We start from the raw sequence: 25686 nt of genomic DNA, 5'->3' as shown, positions 1-25686 counted from the left end.
TCATTAGAGACTCAGGACCCGGACTGTTTCTTGAGCACTGGTCATATGAGCACTGATTGCCTAGCATGTGCCAGAATTCTAGACTCCCAGAAGGAAAAACACGTAGTCAGCATAAACTACATTGTTTCTACAATTTAGGTACAGTGGGCCAGTCTTAGCAATCCTGGGAATAATTAAACTCTCCCCAAATCCAAATTCCCAGCCAAGGGCCTTTCTAAGGATACGCAATCTCAGGACTGCTATGTTAACTTTTTTTCTGCGCAAGAGCCAAGGACGTTCGCATCAGAGCAGAGGGAATTCTATAACAAATAATCCAAAAGCAGAGAGGAAGGCGCCTCCATTGCTGAAGGGCTTTTTCCCATCTCTGTGGCTGCCACCAAGCAAAGAGAAGGATGCTGCTCTGAGTCAAGATAGCAGTCAGGCCTCCTAGGGTGTTCAATAGCAGGTGACAGAGCCTGTGCCTGACTTGCAGGTAAAGCTTTACTTTGACAAAGAATTCTTCTGGTTCTGTCACTTGTTACGACATGTAGAATGTATCAGAGGTGGCCAGATAAAAAAAATACAACACACCATCTTGTCCTTTCTCGGGGTCACAGTCAGGAGGCAGAAGAATCATCAGAAATGAATCGTCAGGGGCTCCTGGGTGGCTCAGTCGGTTAATGTCCGACTTAGGCTCAGATCATGATCTCACAGTTCATGAGTTCAAACCCCACGTCAGGCTCTGTGCTAACAGCTCGGAGCCTGGAGCCTGCTTTAGATTCTGTGTGTCCCTCTCTCTCTGCCACTCCCCCACTCATTCTCTCTCTGTCTCTCTGTCTCTCTCTCTCTCTCTCTCTCATAAATAAACATTTTTTAAAAATTAAAAAAAGAAAACAAGAAACAAATCATCAGAGTACTGAGGGGTACTCTGGGCTTCAGGCAGAAAACAAACACATGGATGACAGGGGGAGAGAGGGGAGGGTGGGTATTGGGGAGGGGTGAGGTCTTCAAGGAAATGCCCCATCTCAAAGCCGGGGAGGAAGGGGAGACACAACTCAACCCTGGTAATTGGTGCCATGGAGAGATTCAGACACTGTGTTGACAAGTCTCATGACTTTTTTCAAGAGAGAAGCTGGAATTGAGATTTTAACAGGATATTTCCCTGGGACTGCAGAGACCATGGAAGCACCAAGCAAGAAACACCTAACTCAGCTGGGGTAAGGGGAGACGCAGGATGGGCTCTGCAGAGGAGATGATGTGAGAGCAGTAAGGTTAAAAAAAAGAAAAAAGAGAGCCCACCTAGTGGACTAAGGAAAGAAGAAATCATGTTATGAATTACATTTGTGAGACTGCAGATTTCACAAAATCAGACTGAACTGGGTTTCACATCTGGTGCTTCCTCTTCTGTGTGACCTTGAACTGTTGTCTGAGTTTCTAATCTGTAAAACATGGAAAGCCATAGCACCACCCTCAACAATGAGGACATATGTATAGGACAACAGAAGTGAGGAGAATATAAAGGATATCAGAAGTGAGGAGTATATAAACAGTGCACATAAAGTACTTAGCACAAAGCTGGACACTGCACTCAGCAAATATTACTAGAAGCACAGAATGAGATGGGAGCAGAGAGGAAGGGCCTTTGGCCTCAGCGGGGTGTTAGGGGCAGAATTGTGGAAGCTTCCTGAAGACATTTGGTGTTTCCAGATAGGTAGGCAGGAGACATGGCATACAAATGAAGGAGAATCTACTGCACTGGGGTTGGTGGGGGGAAGTAGGGGAGGGGCAGAGATGGTATTGAGAGAGAGGCAGCTTGGTTAGGAAGAGAAGTACAGTTGACGCCCTTTTTTCCCCTAAGTTTATTTATTTTGAGAGGGGGAGGGTCAGAGAAAGAGAGAGAGAGAGAGAGACAGAATCCCAAGCAGGCTCCACGCTGCCAGCACAGAGCCCAATACAGAGCTTGAACCCACAAAGCTGTGAGATTGTGACCTGAGCCAAAACCAAGAGTCAGATGCTTAACTGACTGAGCCATCCAGGTGCCCCTGAAGATTTTATTTTTAAGTAATTTCTACACCCAATGTGGGACTTGAACTTATAACCCTGAGATCAAGAGTCACATGCTCTACCAACTGAGCCAGCCAGGCACCCCATGTAATGTATATTTTACCACAATTTAAAAAAAGAAACAAAATGTGCTCCTGACCACCATTTATACTGCAAACGTTGGTTGAGAAGCCATCACTTCTGTCTATGCTGTTTTTGTATATGTGTGTGCTTTTATCATTATGATAATATTTCCTATTTTGTCTGGCTTTCTTAGTTTCAAATTTTCAGAGAAGTGGAAGAAAGCTCACTAAACCCCTATGTATCTCTTACTCACAGTAGTGCCAACCCCCCTAGCATATGTTAGGGAAAAAATGGCACACACCACTAGAATCTCCCTAGAATATGCTAGAAAAAGAATGGGGTGGCCAGTATGAAAGGTGGCTGGGAGGGGGTGGGGGCACCCTCTCCGGAAGGTGCCCGCCCCCCCTCCCAGTATTACAGTCCTGGGGAATTAAAAAAAAAACTGGGGAGGACGTCTGGGTGGCTCAGTGGGTTAAGTATCTGACTTTGGCTCAGGTCATGATCTCATGGCCCATGGGTCTGAGCCCTGTGTAGAGTTCTGTGCTGACAGTTCAGAGCCTGGAGACTGCTTCAGATTCTATGTCTCCTTCTCTCCTCTCCCTCTGTCCCTCCCCCACTTCCACTCTATCTCTGTCTCTCTTTCAAAAACAAACATTAAAAAAAAATTTTTTTTAATTCATCATAAAAAAAAAAATAGGAAGAAGTAGAAGAAAAAAATGGCCCACAACACTAACAAGCTAGATGGTTTCTATTGCACACAGATCTAAGCCAACTTGCCCATGCGTGGCTATTGGGTTCCTTTAGGAAGGTGTTACTCTAAGGAAGGTGTTACTCTAACTAACTACTCAAAGTTAGTTACTCTACCATAACTTCTACCAGATTTGTTGTTTTTTTTTTTAAGTTGTGTATATACCATAAGGTTCAACTGTCTAAAGTGTACAGCTCAATGGTTTTAAGCCGCTAGGTGGCTCAGTCAGTTGAGCGTCCAACTTTGGCTCAGGTCATGATTTTGCAGTTGACAAGTTCGAGCCCCGTGGCCGGCTCTGTGCAGACAGCTCAGAGCCTGGAGCCTGCTTCAGATTCTGTGTGTGTCTCTCTCTCTGCCCCTCCCCTGCTCATACTCTGTCTCTGTCTCAAAAAGAAAATAAACATTAAAAAAAAATTGTAGGGGCACCAAGATGGCTCAGGTGGTTAAGCATCCAACTCTTAGTTTTGGCTCAGGTCGTGATCTCACGGCTTCGTGGGTTGGAGCCTGGCATCGGGCTCTGTGCTGGCAGCATGGAGCCTGCTTGGGATTCTCTCTCTCTTCTCTCTCCCTCTCTCTCTCTCTCTCTGACCCTTCCCCACTCATGCTGTCTCTGTCTCTCTCTCAAAATAAATAAATAAACTAAAAAAAAAAAACAAATTATAGACCACATCACCGTGTTATGCAGGTAAAACATCTCTGGGTAAAACTTCATTAATAAAGTTTCAGATTTTTTAAAACACATGTGAGGACTGTGAAAACCAAGTTTAATGAGTAGCTAAGAATTTGTACAGTAGCCCTTCCATTGTTTCTTGGAACAATGTGGAAACAAGGAAGGTATTTCATTTCTCAGACTAATTGCCCATTTATTCTGCCCCGGTAATGGGCACCGAAGAAACCAAGGAATTTCGTGGGTATTCTCATTGACATTAACTCCAAAGAGCCGTGTGAGAATCCCTAATTTCAAGCCTACTCTTGCCAGAATCCATTCTACAAGGTGCTCCAAGAGTTTAGAGTGGGAGCGCTTGTCATTGCCTGCAATCTACAGTAACTCCCCTTCTGGCTCCAAAAACACCACAAACATTTCCTATACTGGAAAGGTCTGTTTGCATGCAAAAGATGGCAGTTGTTATCCGAGAAAAGGACAAATGTATGCAAAAATTTGGAGGTGAGAGGGAGGAACAGAGAAATTCAATGGAAAACAGAGGAAAATCCAAACTGCTGGCTGCAGACATCAGGTAGGGAGTGGGAAGAGATGAAGCTGGGAGGTAGGCAGGGGAGGGATCCTGAAGGAAAAGGAGTCTGGTAAGGAGGCTAGACCTTCACCCGAGAGTAATAGGGAGTCATGGAAGGGTTTAAGGCAGGGGAGGAACACATCAGGATTGCATAGTGGACAAATATCTCTGTCTGTGCTATGGCTAACAGGCTGGAGGAGCTAGAGTAGAGCAGGAAGACTGGCTAGGCGGTTCCAGCAAGCAAGAGATCATGGAGCCTGCAGGGTCATAGTGGTACCAATATCCCACTTTCTGCAAAGTCCTACTTGCTTATGGGAGGAAGCTGCCACCCACTGGGACTGTGCTTACCAAGCAAGTGATATTATCTGTCTTGCCCCTTCTCTCCTGCCCCAGGCTCTCTTGTTGATGTTGATCTGAGAAGCCACATGTAGATGCCTCATCACCACGATCAGTGTTCACCATGACCATGCCAATGTCAAGATGACCCAGTTAGTCAACTAATAATAAACAAGGAAAAAAGTGGACAGGAGACCTAGACTAAAGGAGACTCAAGAGACAAGGAGACAAGGAGACAAGAGACAAGAGACAAGGAGACTCAAGAGACAAGGCAGTGTTGAATCATGATGCCATCTATAAAAAGACATTTAGAGACACTTGGGAAAATGTGATTACAGATTAGGTGATTTTATTTTTTATATATATTTTAAAAATTTATGTATTTATTTTGAAAGAAAGAGTGAGAGCAGGGGAGGGGCAGAGAGAGAGGGAGAAAGAGAGAATCTCAAGCAGGCTCCACACTGTCATCACAGAGTCCAATGTGGGGCTTGAACTCACCAACTCCGAGATCATGACCTGAACCAAAATCAAGAGTTGGACACTTAACCAACTGAGCCACCCAGGCACCATGGGTGTTTTTAAAGAATCATTACTTTTGTTACGTGTGATAATAGCATTTGGTTACTTTTCTTTCTTTTTTAAGCATTTGTTAGAGATAAACACTAAAACATTCACAGATAAAATATGACTCTGGGATTTGATTTAAAATAATCATGAAAAACTCCCATGACCTAATACAGTATTTCCTATTTACATATCATATCCCCTTATTATCCTCATATGAACTTTTTTTTTTAATTTTAGAGAGAGAGCGTACACAAGTCGGGAAGAGTGGCAGAGGGGGAGAGAGAGAACCCCAAGCAGGAGAGCCTAACACAGGGCTCAATCCCTGACCCTGGGACCATGACCCAAGCTGAAATCGAGAGTCAGATGCTTCACTGACTGAGCCACCCAGGCACTCCTGCACACATTTTTTTCATACCAGTAGTCAAAATATATCAATACTCTTATGATCTGAACATTTATGAACAAATGCTGCTTTTGAGAAGGCACCCTTTGGTGGCTGGGTGGCTCAGTTGGTTAAGTGTCTCTTTGTTTCAGCTCAGGTCATGATCTTATGGTTTGTGAGTTCAAGCCCCACGTCAGGCTCTATGCTGACAGCACAGAGCCTGCTTAGGATTGTCTCTCTTCTTCTCTCTCTGCCCCTCCCCTGCTCACACACACACTCTCTCTCTCAAAATAAATAAATAAACTTTAAAAATAAGATAAAGTAAAAAGTTCCAGTTATTTTGCCTCCAAAAGATGATGCGTTTATTCAGGAATAAAAGAAAATTGCAATTTGGGTGAAAAATGCTGCAGCAAAACCATAGGCAAGTCCAGGGAACAAAAAGTCCCTTTTTAAGGAGAAAAGGGATATGTCCTGGAGGATGTTACAAACTAAAAGTCCATTGGAGTAAACTGGGAGTTCGAAGTATGGTGGCTTTTCATTGGCTGAGCTGTTGCCTGATGAGGAAAGCGTCTCCTCCTGGGCTGGAATAGTAGAGTAGAATCCACCTGCAAGATCAAGTCTGGCTTTTCCTGTTGGGTTTGCAATTGACTGCAAGTAGTAGGGCATGAGAGCTCCCCCTGCCAAACCCCCCCGGCTTCATTTTTTGGTGTGGTTTCCCATTACTGATTTTTCACACAACCCATTTCCTAGTTCATAGATGGCCATCTTTTTGCTGTGTCCTCACCTAATGTGAGGGGCAAGGGAGTTTCTTTCATAAGAGTATTAATCCCATTCATGAAGTCTCCACCCTCATGACCTAATCACCTCCCAGAAGCCCCACCTTCTAATGCCACTACATTAGGGGTTCATATTTCAACATATGAATTTGGTGGTGGGGGGGTAGGGGTGGAGGGAATAACACAAATATTCAGTCCATTGTATTTGTCATATTGAACATATTTATTTCAAAAACATTTATCTGGGGTACCTGGCTGGCTTGGTGGGTGAATCATGCAACTCTTAATCTCAAGGTTGTGAGTCTGAGCCCCACACTGGGTAGAGACTACATAAAAATGAAAAAAAAACCTTGGGGCAACTTGGTGGCTAGTTGGTTAAGCGTCCGGCTTCGGCTCAAGCCATGATCTCACAGTTCACGAGTTTGAGCCCTGCATCAGGCTCTGTGTGGACAGCTCAGAGCCTGGAGCCTGCTTTGGATTCTGTGCCTCCCTCTCTCTCTGCCCCTCCCCTGCTCGTGCTCTGTCTCTGTCTCAAAAATAAATAAACATTAAAAAAATTTTTTTAAATTAAATAACATTTAAAAAATCTTAAGTAAAAACCAAAACCATGTATCCTTTGTCTGACTACAAAGTAACACATATTCCTTGGAAAAAATAAAAGCTTAAAATTTACACCCACAAAGTGCAAGTTCTGATAACCCCACCCCTCATGGGTCATTGCCATCAAGTTTGGTTTGGTATCTTTTCTTCCAGAAGGGATAAAGCTTAATACTTTTGTATTAATATCCTATGAAGGTTGTTTCTTGCTAAGTTCTATTAACTACTGTGATTAATTATGTAGACAAATTATTTATCCTCTCTAAGCTTTAGTTTTATCACCTTTATATAGAATCATACGTGTACCTGTGGCCCTGTTATGAGAGTAAAATGAGAAAATGTGGAGTTTTTGTGTGTGTGTTATTCACTAGCACACAGATACGTGTGTGCACATGTTACTGAATGATCTGTCATAGCCACTGACTCAGGAAATGAACAGGTGAGCTCTGGCGAGCGGCGCAGACAACTGCTCTGTCCCGGGAAATCCCAAGGGGGCTGGGCAAATCAAAAGCATAGCTGCCGCTTGGGTTTGCCAACACTGTTGCTAAACAAACTCTGATAAACTCATTGCAAGGAAAGCTGATCACTCAAAAGTCAAGGATCTGGAAAAGAGAGAGAAATTTATTTTGGCAGAGGTAGAAGACTCAAGCCTTAACACCTGACCTTTCCAATTGCAAGATGGATACCTAGAGTTTTATAGAAAGAGGTTCAGGGGGGTACCTGTAAGAAAACAAGCAGAGAGCACGTGATCGTGGGTGGGGTTTGCAGTGTTCAGCCTACCAAGGGCAGGGAAAGGGATGTGTCGGGTGTGGAGGTCTTCTAGGCATTCCATTGCTATCAGGGCTTTTCTGGTCTCGTAAATGGAATGTTCTGGTAATTGTGAATGCCTCAAGAAAGGGCAATAAGAAATAACTGTTTGGAGTCTATAAATGAGCAAGACAGCTTCTGTGTACACATGCACACAAATAAGAAAAAAGACTAGAGGTGGGCCTGGGTGAATCAGTCGAGAGTCAGACTCTTGATTTTGGCTCAGGTCATGATCCCAGAGTCTTGGGATCAAGCCCCAAGCTGGGCTCTGCACTGAGTGTGAAGTCTGCTTGGGATTCTCTCTCCTCTCTCTCTCTCTCTTTCTCTCTCTCCCTCTGCCCCTCTCCCTACTTGCACGATCTCTCTCTCTCTCTAAAATAAAATTTAAAAACAACAAAATTAAAAAAGAAAAAAGACTCAGAGGATATTCATATAATGGAGCTCCCTGTGGGATGGTACTAAGGCTTTTTATTTTTATTTTTTGGCTCTCTATATTTTTATCACCACCTCCACTCATTTTCTGCTAGAGTCTGTGTTAGTTTTATAACCAGAAAATACTGGTTTTGTTCTTAAAGACGACAGATAGGATGAGCCACCAGGAGAAGAGTCAGGAGGATATTGTCTAAATGTCTGTATGTCTGACCCAGCAACTGCATGAGAGATTGACTGGAAGTCACTTCAAAGAGGCAGGCCTGGATTGTCACTGAAAAGAAGAGATGCTCTCAGCAGCCACCATCAAATTCTGTACCCGCTCTTCCCAGTCTACTGTAGGAGACGATGCACAATAATCCTCAGTCTTTTGCTTCTAGGGTCTGAAGTCCCAAGGAGTCTGTGTCTCACAGAGACACAGGGCTTTCTGCCAGGGAATTCAAACAGATGGAGCAAAGCCTAGCATGTTACGTCAGTGTCTAAGGTTGACGTGGGGTTGAAATCCTTCACTTATGCATAAGGAAACTGGGCACCGTAACTTGCCTCAATGTTCTCATCTGTAAAATGGGGAGTAATAAAAGCATCTAACTCATGGCGTTATTGTGAAGAATACTTGACCTGATATTCGACCTGCAAATAGGAAGAACCTAATAAATTATTAATTCTAGTACATTGCCTGGTAAGGGATATACAACTTAGTATAGAAGTGTGAACTAAAGAATGAATTTGGATGGGCTTTCAAGAAATACAATTAGGTGGACAGTGGTTTTACAATGATATTTAGAGTATGACAGTTGTAGAGGTCAATGCCACAAAACAAGCCACTTTTTTTTTTTAATTTTTTTTTCAACGTTTTTATTTATTTTTGGGACAGAGAGAGACAGAGCATGAACAGGGGAGGGGCAGAGAGAGAGGGAGACACAGAATCGGAAACAGGCTCCAGGCTCCGAGCCATCAGCCCAGAGCCTGATGCGGGGCTCGAACTCCTGGACCGCGAGATCGTGACCTGGCTGAAGTCGGATGCCCAACCGACTGCGCTACCCAGGCGCCCCAAAACAAGCCACTTTTGCGTGAATGTTATTTTAAGTTAAAATAGAGCGTCTGGGTGGCTCAGTCGGTTAAGTGTCCGACATGGGCTCAGGTCGTGATCTCCCGGTCTGTGAGTTCCAGCCCCACGTCAGGCTCTGTGCTGACAGCTCAGAGCTCAGAGCCTGGAGCCCACTTCTGATTCTGTGTCTCCCTCTCTCTCTCTGGCCCTCCCCGCTCATGCTCTGTCTCTCTCTGTGAAAAATGAACATTAAAAAAAAAAAAAAAAAAAGAGAGAGCGAAACCCAACAGATTTAAGAAAAGCTCTTTACCACCCCCTAAACTGCTTGCTTTACCAGGAAGAGAGCCATTAACAGAGATTCTTCTTTACCAAGAAACTTACATACATAATAAGGGAAGCTTTGTTTTCCAGAAACATCTCCCTACACCTTTTTGCTAATGGTCTCCCTCTCACTTTGTATCCTGTTTGTTTTGTTTTGTTTGTTTATTTTTATTTTATTAAATTTTGTAAAATGTTTATTTATTTTTGAGAGAGACAGATTGCGCGTGAGTGGGGGAGGTACAGAGAGAGACGCACACAGAATCTGAAGCAGACTCCAGGCTCTGAGCTGTCAGCTCAGACACTCAGGCTCAAACCTAGGAATCACAAATTCATGACCTGAGACAAAGTCAGACGCTTAACTGACTGAGCCACCCAGGTGCCCCTATTTTTTTTATTTTTGAGGGGGAGTGTTGGAGGGGCAGAGAGAGGGGGGGATAGACGATCTGAAGCAGGCTGTGTGCTTGCTGACAGCAGAGAGCCTGATGTGGGTTTCAAACTCAGGCACCGGAAGCTTATGACATGAGCTGAAGTCAGCCACTTAACTGACTGATCCACTGAGGAGACCCCCCCTTTGTGTCCTTGACCCCCACCCTCTCTTTACCTCATATAAGCCCCTTTTGTTGCCTATGTTTGGAATTTCTTATCTATGAGGATTCCCCCTATGCACAAAATTAAGTTTGATATTCTCTTGTTAATCTGTCCCATGTCAATTTGATTCAGTCCAGCTAGAGGGACTTGAAGGGCAGGGGAAAATTCTTCCTCCCCAACACTCCCTTTTCATAAATATATATTTACATTTACATGTGTATATAATATCATCTGAAAGGGTATTTTTTTTTCAGGGGAAGAATGAAGTGGCCATTTGTAGAAATGACCCAGGAGACTATCTTTTATATCCAATTGAGGTAAGTAGGGTGCTACCTTATGGAGGCAAAACTGGATTCTAAATGCCACTAAGAAAACTTAAACCTAATCTAGGATATTACATTAGGCAAAAGAGTTTCATGCTTTTCTCTTTTTTTCCTTAGACTATAATGAGGGCAAGGGAAATGGAGAAAGATGAAAAGAATTTGGAAGCATTTCACAAATAAAGCCCATAGGAATTTCTAACTGATTAAGTATGGGGGTGAACAAGAAGGAGGCATCAATGATGACGCTTAGGTTTTGGGTTAGAAACAGAAAAGCATCTTCTGACAGCTGTAACTGGCTTGGTACTATCTATCACATAGACTTTGGTGTCTTCCTTTTATTTTTTTATTTTTAAAAATTTTTTAATGTTTATTTTTGACAGAGAGAGAGAGAGAGAGAGAGAGACACAGAGCATGAACGGGGGAGGGTCAGAGAGAGAGAGACACAGAATCTGAAACAGGCTTCAGGCTCCGAGCTGTCAGCCCAGAGCCCGACGCGGGGCTCGAACTCACAGACTGCGAGATCATGACCTGAGCTGAAGTCGGATGCTCAACTGACTGAGCCACCCAGGCGCCCCTGGTGTCTTCCTTTAAAATTTTTTTTTAATGTTTATTTTTGAGAGAGAGAGAGAGAGACAGAGCGTGAATGGGGGAGGAGCAGAGAGAGGGAGACACAGAATCGGAAGCAGCCTCCAGGCTCTGAGCTGTCAGCACAGAGCCCGATGCGGGGTTGGAACTCACGAACCCTGAGATCATGATCTGAGCCAAAGTCGGACGCTCAACTGACTGAGCCACCCAGGCACCCCAGTATCTTCCTTTTAAACAACTTCACAGGACGTCACCATCAAACAAGGACTGAGATGTGACTTTGACGGATCAAGATAGAAACAAGACCACTTTGTAATCGTGTCTGAACACAGACAAAAATGTGATCACGCAAACCACAAAATTGGCCAAACATCCCCCTAGCTGATATGAAGGACTGTTGCTTCCTCACCAGGTTTAGCTTGCCTTCATTCTTCCCACCTTCTTGAAAAGACTAAGTTACCCAACCATAGAATTATCCTTTTCTGACAATATAATTTCTAGAACAAAGCCCTGCTTCCTTGATCCTTCCCCCCCAAATCACCTAAGACAGTCCCAAATCCTAAAAGAAGCTTTTCCTTTTTCTTTTCTTTTTCTTTTTATGTTTATTTTTTCAGAGAAAGAGAAAGAGAGAGAGTAAGCAGGGGAAGTACAGAGAGAGGGGAGGACAGAGACTCCGGTGTGGGCTCTGCGCGGTCAGCAAAGCGCCCAGTGCAGGGCTGGAATCCGCAGACCCTGAGACTTTGACCTGGGCCGAAGTCGACGCTAAACCAACCGAGCCACCCAGGTGGCCCTAGAAGAAGCTTTTTCTTTTTTTTTTTTTTTTCTCTTTTTTAACGTTTTATTTATTTTTGAGACAGAGAGACAGAGCATGAACGGGGGAGGGGCAGAGAGAGAGGGAGACACAGAATCGGAAGCAGGCTCCAGGCTCTGAGCCGTCAGCCCAGAGCCTGACGCGGGGCTCGAACTCACGGACTGCGAGATCGTGACCTGAGCTGAAGTCGGCCGCTTAACCCACTGAGCCACCCAGGTGGCCCTAGAAGAAGCTTTTTCTAACACCGTCTTACTGAGACACTCCCTCACTGTAAGCAATCAGTAAATCTATCTTTGTTCAGTTACAGGTATGTTCTTGGTGGTCTTTGGCTAAAGGGCATTTAAGCAACTAGACTGGATGATACTGTCATTCTCTGAGATGGGAAAAATGGTACGATCAGTGGTTGCGGCGGACTAACTCTGCTGGGCCCTCTGGCAAGAGTGTCTGTGGATCCAGTCACAGGCTGGAAGACTTGCCAGTACCTCTCACAAGCCTCCTGAGGTTCTTCCTGATCCTCCCAGCAGGTCTCACTAAGGAAACACTAACTTCATTTACATTAGAACATGGAAAGAAATAATAGCTGATATTTCACGAATATGTGCTATGTGCCAAGAATTGTTCTGGTGCCAAGCATTGTTCTAAGGGATCTATTCTTTGCTTGTTTTTTAAAGTAGGAGTTACGCCTAGTGCGTGGCTCGAACTCATGACCTGGAGATGAAGCGTCCCAAGCTCGCTGAGCCAGTCAGCCACCCCAAGAGCTACATGTTTTTATTCATTTAATTCTCTCATCCACCCTAAGAAGATAGGTACTATTATTACCAGGTTTTACTATTGAGAAAACTGAGGTACAGAGGTGTGAGAATTGGAACCTATTTCACACTCAAGGCTCTTCAGAGCCATCCTCCAGCCCCAGCCAGCTGAGCCGACGCAGCCATCTTGTTTGTAGTCCTCTTCGACTGCAACTCCCAGCACCCTTCGCGACAGCAGCTCTCCACACACAACAAATCCCGGCGTGCCCCTCGGCGGCCCGGGGTGGAGGGTTCTAGAAGGCGTGACGTGGGGTCGAGAGCGGGCTCAGAGGCGGGCGCCTCTCAGCAGTCGCTGTGGCCGCAGCTGCCGGGCCTGGGGACGCGGGCGGCCGGGGCCGCGGACGCAGCCTCCTCGTCTCCCCGGCCATGGCCGCGCTCGGCCGGCCCTTCAGCGGCCTCCCTCTGAGCGGCGGCCCGGACTTCCTGCAGCCGCCGCCGGCCTTCCCCGGCCGGGCCTTCCCGCCGGGAGTGGACGGCGCCGAGCTGGCCCCGCGGCCGGGACCCCGCGCCTCCCCGAGCAGCCCCGGCGGGAGCGCGGCGCGCGGACGGTGAGGAGCCGGCGGGGCGGGCGGGCGCGGAGCTCCGGCTCATTAATCCCCACGACCCTCCGCGGGGGGCTCCTGAGCCCCCACATAGCGGATGAGAAACTGATCCCCAGGGACGTTAACTGTAAGTCGCTTGGGGCCACACAGCCCGGGAGTCCGGGGAGTCCGGGGAGGACCGCGGCAGGCCTGCGCTTCCGAAAAGTGAGCAGACTTTGCCGAGCTTGTCCACTTCGGGCCGGGGGTGGAACCCGGGCCGCCCGGAGCCCGGCCGTCCGTCCCCTCGGCGCGGCCGCCAGGGCTAACTTTCAGCGCTTCTCAGACACACACTCGGTTTCTCATCTGCAAAGAGGGACAGAAATGGGTCCTGCTAGTGAGACCGTGGAAGTAAAGTGCTTAGCACAGTGCCTGCCCCTAGAAACGTTTTCCCCACGTCGGTCCCTCCGGATTCATTTCCCACTCTCTTGACAAAGTGAGAAGTTGAGATTTCAACTTCTGACTCCGCCGGGACCACCCAACCAGACCGACCTTGTGATCTGGATATCCAATCCCAGTCGGGAAGGAAGGGGACAAGCCAGTACTTGTGGCATCGGCAAGATTATTGGGGAAAGGAAGAGTGGATGCCGAAAGCACGGGCTCAGTAAAGTTCTCAATTGACTGATTTTGTTTGTTTCAACAGTGTTTCAGTTCGCTGTAAAAAGAAACACAAGCGAGAGGAGGAGGATGACGAGTAAGTTTCAGGTGCCATTTATTCACTTTATGGTCATTTAATCTATTTTATATTCTCAGTTACCTAAAAGTGAAAAGGTGAAACGTTAGGCATCTGTGCAAGGAGGCACAAGGAACTGCTAACATTGGTCGCCTTTTAGGGAAAGTAACTGGGTAGCTGGCATGCCGGAGGGAGACTTCTCTCTGTGATCCTTAGCGATGTTTGAGTTTTCATCCATGTAAATATTATTACGTGCAGAAAGTAAAAGAATTTCAAGTGTGCAAAAGGGTAAAAATTGTAAAGTGTTGGAGTGCATGCTCCCCTTTCTCCACAGATGCAACCCCTGTTACCTGTTTCCAGTTTCTCCTTTGGAAGATAATCTAAAAACTTACCGAGTTTGTAACTGTATATACCTCAGGTTTTCTACATTTCTAAGAAGGTAACTTCACATTGTGTAACACTTTGATCTTTTCATTTTGCTGTCCTGTGGCTTGTTGCATATGGGCAGGTAGACCTCTACCTCATTTCTTTTGCAACATTGAATAGAATTCTGTTGTAAGTAGGTATAGATCATTAACCAGTCTCCTGTCCGTGGCTTTCTAAATTCTTTCTAGTCTTTTGCTTTTACTGTAGGTTAAATCTACCATGCCCTTCTTTTTTAAAGTTCCTTGTAGGGGCGCCTGGGTGGCTCAGTCGGTTAAGCGTCCGACTTTGGCTCAGGTCATGATCTCTGGGTTGCTGAGTTCAAGCCCCACGTCGGGCTCTGTTCTGACAGCTCAGAACCTGGAGCCTGCTGGATTCTGTGTCTCCCTCTCTCTCTCTGCTCTTCCCCTGCTTGCGCTCGCTCTGTCTGTCTGTCTCTCTCTGTCTCAAAAATAAACATTAAAAAAAAAAGTTCCTCGTGTATATGTACAAGTAGGTTAATGGATTTTTAGATGGGGTATGGCATGCATTTTAAATTTGAACAAGAGTTGTTGCCAATTTATATTCCTTTTAACAAGTGGAAATGGTTGCTTCTCCATCTTGTCACCAGAACTGTATTTTCAAACTGTTCGTTTGTTTGTTTGTTTTTAAACTTTTTTTTTTTTTAATTTTTTTTTTCAACGTTTATTTATTTTTGGGACAGAGAGAGACAGAGCATGAACGGGGGAGGGGCAGAGAGAGAGGGAGACACAGAATCGGAAGCAGGCTCCAGGCTCTGAGCCATCAGCCCAGAGCCCAACGCGGGGCTCGAACTCAGGGACCGCGAGATTGTGACCTGGCTGAAGTCGGACGCTTAACCGACTGCGCCACCCAGGCGCCCCTAAACTTTTTTTTTTTAACCTCACTTCCGGGTAAAATAATTACATCTCCTAGACAGGCAGTGTAATAGAAAAATGAGTGAAAGAATCTCTCAAAGAAGATATCGAAATGACCAACCAAAAGAAAGGTGTTCATTTAACTTTATCAGTCTTTAGGAAAATGCCTAGTAAAAGCCTCAGTGTGATCTACTTTGCCACCAGATATTGGAGCACCCAGTAACTCTGCAATACTATAGATGAGAATGTAAATTGGTACAAGCACTTTGGGAAATAGTTTGGCATTATCTAGTAAGTTGAAGGCATACCTACTCTGTTACCCAAACGTTCCACTTTGAGTAGGTACACACTCACAGCAGGAGGCACGCACAAGGTTCATAGCGTCCTTGTTCATAATAGCTCTAAGCTGGAAGAGACCCATAGGTCCCTCAACAGTAAAATGGGCAAATTAAATTCATACAAACGAATTCTATTCAGTACAAAGGGGCAAAAGAGAATGTATTGCATTTATCAACATGGATATGTCTTATAAGCATAATATGAGCAAAAAAAAAAAAAAAAATCCCAAGAATGTATACAGTACAATTTCCTAAGTATAAGGTTGAAAGCCAGCCATAGTTTTGCCCTAAACATTGTTTAGGGATGCATATTTACGTGCTTGATAATGTATTTTTTAAAAGAAGTAAATACTATAATACAGTGTTTACCTGTAGGATGGAGAATATAGAGTACCATTTTGGGATGTTGGCAGAGGTCTGTATCTTGAATGTTATTATTTTTTTTAATGCTTATTATTTTGAGAGAGAGCAGAGGAGGGGCAGAGAGTGAGAAGGGAGAATCCCAAGCAGGCTCTGCACTGTCAGCACAGAGCCTGATGTGGGGCTCAAATTCACAAACTGAGATCATGACCTGCGCCAAAACCGAGAGTCAGATGCTTAACCGACTGAACCACCCACGCGCTCCTACAAATGTTATTTTTATGGATGCATATTTTCTAATTATTCATTGAATTGTATAAGTGTAGGATTTCATAGTTAAAATATGATCACTGTTTTAACTTATATCTTGTAAGTTAAAGTTACGTCGAACATCTTTTCATTTAATGCATTCGTGTTTCATTGTGTCAGTTGTTCATGTTTGTGCAGATTTCCTTTTGCCGTATTGATCTTTCTCTTGTTCATCCATAAGAAATCTTTACGAAAGAAATCAGTAGTTTGTTATGTGTGTTATGCTTCCCCAAAATTTGTCATTTGCCTTTTAACTTTGTGTAGGTTTTGTTTGTTTTTTGGCCAGCAGAAACTTTGGATTTTCTAACTTTTTGAAGCATAGGCTAAATAGATTTGAAAGTTGTGTCAGTTTAAAAACCATCAGGCCAGACAGGATTTAGGTTCTTAATTGCCTTGGGATTGCTGCGCATACATAGGGACCTCTTCGCTCTTGTCTTTTGGAGTACTCTATAAGACATACTTGAATAAAGAGTCCCAGTGTTAAAAGTTTGAAGCGTAAAATCTGTTGGCTTAAAAAGTTAACCACCTTTGGAGTGCCTGTCTGGCTCAGTTGGTAGAGCATGCAATGGGGTTGTCAGTTCAAGCTCCACATTGGGTGTAAAGCTTACTTTAAAAACTAAATAAAACCATCTTTAATTTACAGATGAAGAGATTGAGGCCCTGAGAATGAGGAACTTGACATTTGGATATCTAATGCGTGCTGCCCACCTGCCACTTCCATAGCTCTTATCTGTACTTTGAAGTCTTTTATATCACATTTTCTTTGGAGCTTAATTATCATTGATCTCTAATTGCTTGCAAATGGACCTACAAGGCATGAGATAATTTAGTCCAAATCGTGTTGGAGGTTAGAGATCAGAACACAACTCTTACACTCAGTTGCATTTCGTAGTTGAATTATTGGATGTGCTAGGAAATGATCTGTTCTCTCCAGATAGATGTATTCTTTTTCTTAGCTGGTTTTGTGTGTATAGTTTCTCCTGCTTTCCAAAACACCACACCATAAAACTATCCACTATTACAGAAATATTTGATGTATAGCTAGACATTTTAAATACTTTCTTATCAGTTAAAACCAACTATAAACTAAACATATTATTGTGCTCACTTCAGCAGCATGTGTACTAAAAATTGGAATGATACAGAGATTAGCATGTCTCCTGTGCAAGGATGATACACAGATTCGTGGAGTTACATATATTCAGATTATAGCTATAGTTGTGAGCATAGCATAAGATTTAGAGTTGTTGAATCACTATGTTGTGCACCGTAAACTAATGTAACACTGTGTCAACTATGCTAAAAAGAAAAAAAGACCTCAAAAAACTAAACCATTTTTTAAAAACATTTAATAGTTGATTCCAATAAAAGTCTAGGTTCAAGAGAGCATTGTCAGATTTTATATTGCCAGAGACTTTAATGTTGATTTTTGTATCCTTTTTTTTTAAAGTTGATTTTTGTAGTTGTACCGTGAATAGAAATTTCTTGTAAAATACATACCACTTCCTTTGACCTTCAGTTTAGAGAGTCAGAAGCTGTGGTAGCCATTAACAAATTTTTTTTTTTTTTTTTTTTAGTTGCAGAGCTGTGTTCTGTTTCTGACATTGCACTTGCTGATGCCCAAGCAATAAAGTACTTCTGGTCTAAATACTTAACTAGAATAGGACCAGTTGTCTATTTAACCTGCTTCAGAGTGTTTTCAACTAAATTGGGCATGTTGTAGTACATGCAATTACTAGTTCATGGCACAAGCTTGAACTGTTGAACTTCCTGTAAGGAGGCCGCAAGTTCCAGTGAGAATGGCATAAGAGCTAGGACTTGGGAGCTTTGGTGTCTGGTGCCCAACGTGTAACTCTACCTTATATGACAAAGAGACTCAGAGCCAAATCATAGTCTCTGACATTCTGGAGAGGATCAAGAGAATCATCTACAGCCTATTGGAACATACCTGATCAAGCATGTATTTTCGTCCTGCAGGAGTATAGAACACCTGTAGACTATCTCCCCATGTGGAGCAAGCAGAATTGTGGCAAAATATGGCTGGTGCTGAATTGCTGCTTTGTGGTTTTGGTTTCTGTACTTTCCACGTGACCTACCCAGAGCCAAATAGGAATGACTTTAAGTTCCCACATTGAATACTTCTAATCCGAGAAAGCAAAATCTTGCAGGTACAGTCTGATATAGTAGAGAGCAGTAGAAGAAAACATCTCAAGGAGGCTGTCAAAATGACAGAAAATGCAAAATTCTCCATCTTGCAATCACACACTATCAAAAATTAGAGTTTTTTGTATAAGAGTTTAGGCATAGGGATTAGACATAGGGATGATAAATATTTTATTTATATGATTCTGAATTTTCATTGATTTTTTTTTTTTTTTTTTTTCCAGTTGTCCAGTAAGAAAGAAAAGGCTAACTGAAGCAGGGCTGTGTGCTGGTCCTAATGACTGGATTCTTTGTGCACATCAGGATATAGAGAGTCATGGAGTAAATCCGTGTACTAGTGGCCTCTCTGCACCTGGCATGCTAGATGTAATTTGTGAAGAAATGGATCAGACAACGGGAGAACCACAGTGTGAAGTTGCCCGAAGGAGGCTTCAGGAAATTGAGGACAGGTGAATGGGTAGTGTATGTTGCTGGCTTCTTGTTAGTCTCATGTGCCATCTCTGCTCTCTTAAGCTAGTCTAATTAGTCAGTTTGGTCATAATGGTGATCCTCAATCTCTCAGACTATGAACTCAAAGTTTACACGTTAAATGTTAAAGTAAGTTCTTCTCATAGAACTTTGCTGGATGTTAGTGTTTCTGAATATTAATTTTTGGTTTATGGGAGTTTTCAGGGACATGTTCTTCAAATTTGATTGCATCTGATGTAAAACTTGTGTTAAATACTGAGTAACTCTTCTGCCTGTACTTTCTTCACTCAGCCTCATGTTTTACTTGATCTTTTCCTATAGCGTCTGTTGCTTTTATTATTTTTTAAATTTTGTTCAATTGCTACAGTACATAACAGCTTGACTAATTTTTCTTTCTCTGCTTCTGCTGCCTTTATTTAGGATAATTGATGAAGATGAAGAAGTTGAAGCTGACAGAAATATTAACCATCTCCCCAGTCTTGTTCTTTCTGACACCATGAAAACAGGTTTGAAGAGGGAATTTGATGAAGTCTTTACAAAGAAAATGATTGAGTCCATGTAAGTGTTGGTTCCTGGTTTCCCTTTAATTGTGATCTTGAAGGGAGACCTGGTGGTGTCTCCAGACAAGGCCCGTGCTATCCTAGTCTTGTCTCCTGCTCACCATCCCAATGAAAGTACAATAGGTTTTCTATTTAGCTTAGTCTGGATACAGACTTTTTTCTTAGTTAACTGTGGGTGAACAAGATACTGTGCATGGACAAGTTTGAAGTATACATACCTTCTTAACCTCAGATTCTTTTGAAGTTCTGAAGTGGGTGACCATCTAATACTTCAGGATGGGAGGGTTGACGGTAGCCTATTCTCTTAAAGTATTGTTGTAGGATATGGAACCACATTTCAAAAGCTCTTGTTTACCAGCCTCTCTCAGTTGTTCAGGAACACCATTAAGACCTAGAAAACAGGTGCCTGGGTGGCTCAGTTAAGTGTCCGACTTCGGCTTAGGTCATGATTTCACCACTCATGAGCCCTGCATCAGGCTCTGTGCTGACAGCTCAGAGCCTGGAGTCTGTTTTGGATTCTGTGTCTCCCTCTCTCTCTGCCCCTTTCCCACTCTGTCTCTCTCTCTCTCAAAAATAAATAGCATTAAAGAAAGATTTTTAATAAAAATAAAAAATAAAAAGACCTTAAAAATAAACCAGAAGAAATCTACCATCAGCCAAAACAGTTACCACAAAGGCCACAATCCAAAGCTCGTGTTCTTGTCTCATAGTGGATAGTCTCTCAGGGCTTTAGCTCTAAGCCAGTTTGCTCTTAAGTTAGACCCAGCTTACTGAGCTCAGGTACCTGGATTCTTAGATCATCAGAGTAGAAACGAAGAAACAGCAAGTGAGAGCAGTACAAACTCATAGTAGTGAGTAGTGACAATACAGTGTGAGGACTAGAGCGGAAACTAGAAAGCACACATAACCTAAAAAGCAAAGCAGCCTGGGGCCATTAACATAAAAACTAATGCTAGTCTGTAATTCCTATAGTCCTTGAGCTTACAAGATCTGAAGCCATCATTATCCACGTGTAAAGTAATAGTCAAGTCACAAAGTGCCATTTAGGTGTTGCCTGGAAAATACCGTAGACAGATTTGATACTTTGTGAGGGTAAGTGTCAGATATCTGAAAAAACCTCTTAGGACACCAGCCCCAGTGATGCCAAGCAGATGAGGCATTATTGCCTTTGGCCACAGTGGGTTGAGCTGCTGCTTGATGTTAGATCACAGAGGTTTTGCATTAGCCCCCTAGCTCGAGCTTATAATTAACTAACCAGCCCTGAGAGTGGGTAAATAGCCAAGAGTAAACAGGTCATGTTGCCCTACAGCCTAAAAAAAATAGCAATTTCTGCTCTCAGTAGTTTTCCAGAAGCTAACCTTTGGGAGTATTCTTCATTGTGGTTTATTTAGTTTTATTTGCCTTTAGGTTCCAGAAACCATCAAACCATCACTGGATGGAGGAGGACTGAGGGGCAGGCAGGCCCTGGCAACATAATCGTTTAGACTTATTGCAAAAAGCATTATACTTCATAGTTATACTAAGCAAAAGGTATACAGAGATGCTTTTAATGTGTTTGGTCAGTGTTTCATTTATAGTTTAGGGGCACCTGGGTGGCTCAGTCGGTTGAGCATCTATCTGGCTTCGGCTCCGGTTATGATCTCATGGATCGTGGATTCGAGCCCCACATCGGACTCTGTGCTGACTGCTCAGAACCTGGAGCCTGCTTCGGATTCTGTGTCTCCCTCTCTCTCTGCCCCTCCCCCTCTTGCGCTGTGTCTCTCTCTCTCTCTCTCTCTCTCTCTCTCTCTCAAAAATAAATAAACGTAAAAAATTTATAATAGTTTAGTAGAAGATAGTAGCTCATATCTACTAATATTAACCACAGTTTGAGAAACTTATAACAGCATTGAATCAAGGGCCTCTTTTTTTTTTCTTTTTTTAATCTAATTTATTTTTTATAGTTTACATCCAAGTTAGCATATGGTGCAACAATGATTTCAGGAATAGAATCCTTAAGCCCCTTACCCATTTAGCCCATCCCCCACAACCCCTCCAGCAACCCTCTGTTTATTCTCTATATTTAAGAGTCTCTTATGTTTTGTCTCCCTCCCTGTTTTTATATTGCTTTTGCTTCCCTTCCCTTATGTTCATCTGTTTTGTATCTTAAAGTCCTCACATGAGTGAAGTCATATATTTGTCTTTCTCTAATTTCACTTAGCATAATAAGGGGCCTCTTTTTCACATTGGATGTTTATATTGCTTTTATTTTTAAATATTTTAAGTAATCTCGGGACACCTGGGTGGCTCAGTCGGTTAAGTGCCCGACTTCGGCTCAGGTCATGATCTCATGGTTTGTGAGTTCGGGCCCCACGTGGGGCTCTGTGCTGACGGCTAAGAGCCTGGAGCCTGCCTCAGATTGTCTCCCTCTCTTTCTGTTCTTCCCCCCACTTGCCCTCTGTCTCTTTCTGTCTCTCAAATATAAATAAACATTAAAAAAAAATTTTTTTAAGTCATCTCTATGCCCAGTGTGGGGCTTGAACTTAACAACCCTGAGATCAAGAGTCACATGCTCTTCTGACTGAGCCAGTCAGTTACCCCTGTGTTAGTTTTAATCACAGCATCAGTACAGCTGGTTGGTTTGGTTAAAAATGCATGCAGAACTGTAAAATTATATGTATTTGCGTGTCTTTCTAAAGATATGTTTGGATCATCACAAGTCTATTTTTTGTTTTTTTTGTTTTTTTTCTGTTTTTAGTTTATGTACTTAGGGGCACGTGGGTGGCTCAGTCAGATAAGCGTCTGACTCTTGACTTCTGTTCAGATCATGATCTCACGATTTGTGAGTTTGAGCCCTGCATGGGTCTTAACGCTGACAGTGCAGAGCCTGCTTGGGATTCTCTCTCTCTCTGCCACCCCCTCCTTCCCCCTCTCACTTGCACTCTCTCTCAAAATAAATAAAATTTTAAAAGAAAAAAATAAAGTTTACTTATTTTGAGAGAGAAAGAGAGAACGAGCAGGGGAGGGGCAAAGAGAGGGAGAGAGGATCTGAAGTGGGCTTTGTGCTGATAGCAGAGAGCCGGATGCAGGGCTTGAACTCAAGAACCATGAGATCATGACCTGAGCTGAAGTTGGATGCTCAACTGACTGAGCCACCCAGGTACCCCATAAGTCTCCTAGTTTGATGCCATCAGTTCTTAACTCTAGATATTTGGTAGTAAACATTAGCTTTTCAACATGTATCCTTTATTTCTGTATCCTAAAAGTTTTGATAAAGTCTGTGTTTTATGTCTTAGGAGCCGTCCTTCCATGGAGCTTGTGCTCTGGAAACCTCTCCCTGAACTCCTTTCTGATAAGCCAAAGCCGTCATCTAATGCTAAGAACTACACAGGAGAGAGCCAAACCAAGCATGCAGCTGCCGGCACTGCCTTCCCTGGGAGAACTGAACTGTTCTTGGAACCTCGGCAAACAGGGATCCCTGTTTACAGTGGTTTGGAGACAGCCGCTTGCACAGAAGAAGAGATGGAACTCTAGAAACCAGTTTCTATGCTAAAGTTGTCAAATTTTAGAAGGCTCATGTATTTAGTCGTGAGCCTACTTGTATAGTATAGGGACTTGAAAGTTTTATAAAACGGGTGTAATAATATCTCCACCTGTGATTTGGGGTGGGACTCTTCATTTTGGGTAGCCATTTCTTGAATCCAACTTTTTGCCAAGGAAGCTTGTCTCAAGGGAAAAGCAGTTTTCCAGGGGGCTTATTAAGGGAATGTGAAATTGCGGCCTGCAGAGGCAAGTATAAAAGCTGTGTATCTAAGGGTGACTTAAGTCATCTGTTACATTATCTAAACCATTCAGATAATCAGAGAAAATTCAGATGCTTGAATCTGAAAAAGATGCATTAAGAAAGAAGGATGCTCCTACTATGACTGTGCCCTGACAGTTGAGTCACAACTTCCATCTATGGATATAGGAGCTCTGTTTACGATGGTGACTGTGTATGATTGGGAAGAGGAGGGAGAAAAGCAGTAGCTTAAGCCTGTTGCTAAGAGATTTAACAGAGGCTCTGAAACTTGTATGTTGTCCGTTCTGTGTATCTATATTGATTTAATAGCTGGTAGCATTGTGGCTCACCTCTTAGCCTCTGCAAATGCAACGAAAATAGAAAAGGTTTTTCCTTCAAGGCTTTTTTGCCTTGTGCTACTGTTGCTCCTTGGTTTCCCTTGCACGACTCTTCAGGAGTGTTTACAACGTAATTAACTTTGAACGATAGTTAAAAAGTGATTGTGAGGCAACCCATGTGTAAATTGGCTACGGAAGAAAGTTCCCTTAAGTAATCCCAAGGAACTGCCATGTCAGCTAAGCCCAGCATTGATAGATATTTTTAAAAGGTTATGCCTATGTTAGCAAGTCGAGTATTTTAGTGTTAACGTAGAAAACAGTGACAGAATAATGAACTGAGAACATATGGGTGAGTGACATTGAGATGTACTGAACTAGCCACTTTGCCTGGTGCTTCAGCTGTTGGTGCAGTAAACCTCAGAGTTAATAGAGAACAGCTTCCTGCTAATAGGACATCTTCATCTTGAGGAACTAAACCAGGCTCAAGGTGTCCTTTGGGGATAACCAGGATTGAAGTTTTTTTATTTCTCAGGAAGGGCTCTTCTGTGTGGCAAGGACTCAGTAGTGCCGATTAAAACAACACTTCCTTTAGTGCTACAGAATATCCACTATAACTTATTAAATGAGTGTAATAGTGTAATACTGGCCCTTAAAACACACAATGGGAGACCACCCCAGTTCTTTTTGTTCTGTTTTGTTTTCCGGGTTTCTTCCTCCTTTGTAGGAATTAGATATCTTATGTAGAAAAAAAAATGGTTTATGCCAAGTAGAGGTGACTTTTGAGAAACCAGCTCCCAGGCATTTTTGAAACCCATGCTGAAATCCCTCCCCTTGTAACAGATGGCGTAGAAGTAACAAGTCTGTTCATTGGACTGTTTCTTCCTTTGCCTGTTGTTCCTGCTTTCTCTATTTCTGTCTGGATAGTCAGGAAAAGATTTAATGTTTAATATTTAAACAATATTTAATGTCTACACAGTAAAATTATCCGAACTTCAAACCAGTATTAAAACCAGTTGGAAACCAGCTAATAGTTTCTTAATCTCAGATTTAGAGATGAATGTAAACTGTATTCTGTTGAAATGTGCAAGTGTTTGATTCATGCTGTTTGAAAAACTCCTGCCTTTAGGTCATTGTTTAATGGGACCAACTTACAAAGTTTGTAGCCTTAAAGAAATCGCCGTGCTAAAAAATTTTGTTCTGGTGTAACTTAAAAACGTGAACTGACCATCCAGAATTTGGAGTTCGTCCCAGTGTTAGGGTGGAAGGGGTGACGACTTTCCAGAGAAGGACCCAAAACACACTAAGAGTGTCTTCGATAGGAATTGTGGGGCAAGCCTCTGCTCGAAGGTCTGTATGAGGAAAAGGAGGAACAGCTCCAAAACAAGGTTCTGATACCACTGGTAACTATAGGAGAGAATTAAGAATCTGTTCATTAAAATCCAAACAACTTGTTTCAGGAGTCAGATTATCTGACGTGATTAATTATTTCTGCAGGAAAATGGATGTTTAATGCTCCTTTTTAAACTTTATCTTTTTGCATATGTTTGTACAGAAATTTTCTTCATCCTTGTGGTGCTTATTCATCTGAGCCGTTTCCACAGTCTCCATGCCTCTGCTTTGTTTTTCTTTTATAGTGTAAGGCTTTTGCTTTTGCCTTAAGGTTTCCCTAGGGAATCAACAGGTCTTTTCATTTCGTACAGCTTTGAAGCATGGATCAAACATTGGCTTATTATGCTAATGTGTGAAGAGAAAAACTATCTAAAGCAGGTGAGCTTTAATGAACAAATGTATATTTTCTCTGAGTTTGAGTAGGTGTGTGTGGGTTTTTTTTTTTTTTAATATAAAGTTAAGTCCAGTTCTCAAAAATATTAATCAGTCGTTAAAAAAAAAAAAAAAAAAAACAACTCATTTTCAAAAAAGGTGCAAATATAAAATTTAGAAAAAAACAAACTAGGGTGTGGGGCTAGAACCATGAGAAGAAATGCTTATTTATAAGCAGGTTCGTTAATTATTTTGGATTTGAAATTTGGTTTCATTATTTAATAGTGACAAGAATGGTGTAGTACTAGGAAGGTTCTGGAAGATACTGTCAACTTTAAAATGAGAATCTGGTGTTTCTGTATTTTATTGTTTTCAATAAAACTTCTTAAGTGTTTTGATTTTGAGGTATTTGTATTCCTGCACGTAAGTAAACAAAATTAACTACCTCTTTCTTTTAAATTGTATTTAAAGCAGCATTCATATTAGTGAGGGGCTTAAGTTTATTTTGAAGAGGTGACTATGTTGGGTTATAAGTAAGCTTCATAAATGAATTAGCTATTTCCAAAATAAACTAGGTTTTGCTGTTCTAAAACCCACAGAATGCTTTCCACTCTA

The 25686-nt window shown here is 42.7% G+C and overlaps 2 protein-coding genes and 1 non-coding gene across 4 annotated transcripts in view; all 3 read left to right on the top strand.

Moving 5' to 3' along the window:
- The window catches only part of HSCB (HscB mitochondrial iron-sulfur cluster cochaperone), a 31067-nt gene extending 20444 nt beyond the window's left edge, over positions 1 to 10623 (top strand). Inside the window, exons 6-7 of one of the 2 annotated variants that reach the window (XR_002147427.3) lie at positions 10192 to 10254; positions 10378 to 10623. Coding sequence is in view for 1 of the 2 variants with exons in the window: in XM_019814842.3 (XP_019670401.1) it covers positions 4480 to 4517 (38 nt within the window). In the remaining variant the exon portion in view is untranslated. Of the gene's footprint in view, positions 1 to 4479; positions 4778 to 10191; positions 10255 to 10377 lie in introns of those variants that run through there. The other variant, XM_019814842.3, reaches the window with a different exon arrangement.
- A 2060-nt stretch (positions 10624 to 12683) lies between these two features.
- On the top strand, positions 12684 to 25469 carry CCDC117 (coiled-coil domain containing 117). Its single transcript, XM_023241615.2, has 5 exons — positions 12684 to 13013; positions 13687 to 13737; positions 18409 to 18633; positions 19073 to 19210; positions 22488 to 25469. The coding sequence occupies exons 1-5, from the start codon at positions 12832 to 12834 to the stop codon at positions 22723 to 22725; spliced, it is 834 nt and encodes a 277-aa protein (XP_023097383.1). The 5' UTR covers positions 12684 to 12831; the 3' UTR covers positions 22726 to 25469.
- On the top strand, positions 17122 to 17224 carry LOC111557443. The gene has a single exon (XR_002737478.1). It is a non-coding gene; the product is annotated as a U6 spliceosomal RNA (small nuclear RNA).
- Positions 25470 to 25686: the final 217 nt, after the last annotated feature.

The sequence above is a fragment of the Felis catus genome, chromosome D3, assembly GCF_018350175.1.
Source record: "Felis catus isolate Fca126 chromosome D3, F.catus_Fca126_mat1.0, whole genome shotgun sequence".
NCBI classification, from domain to species: Eukaryota; Metazoa; Chordata; class Mammalia; order Carnivora; family Felidae; genus Felis; species Felis catus.
The sequence above is the reverse complement of the archived record's forward strand: the minus strand, read 5'-3'. Positions and strand labels throughout refer to the sequence as shown.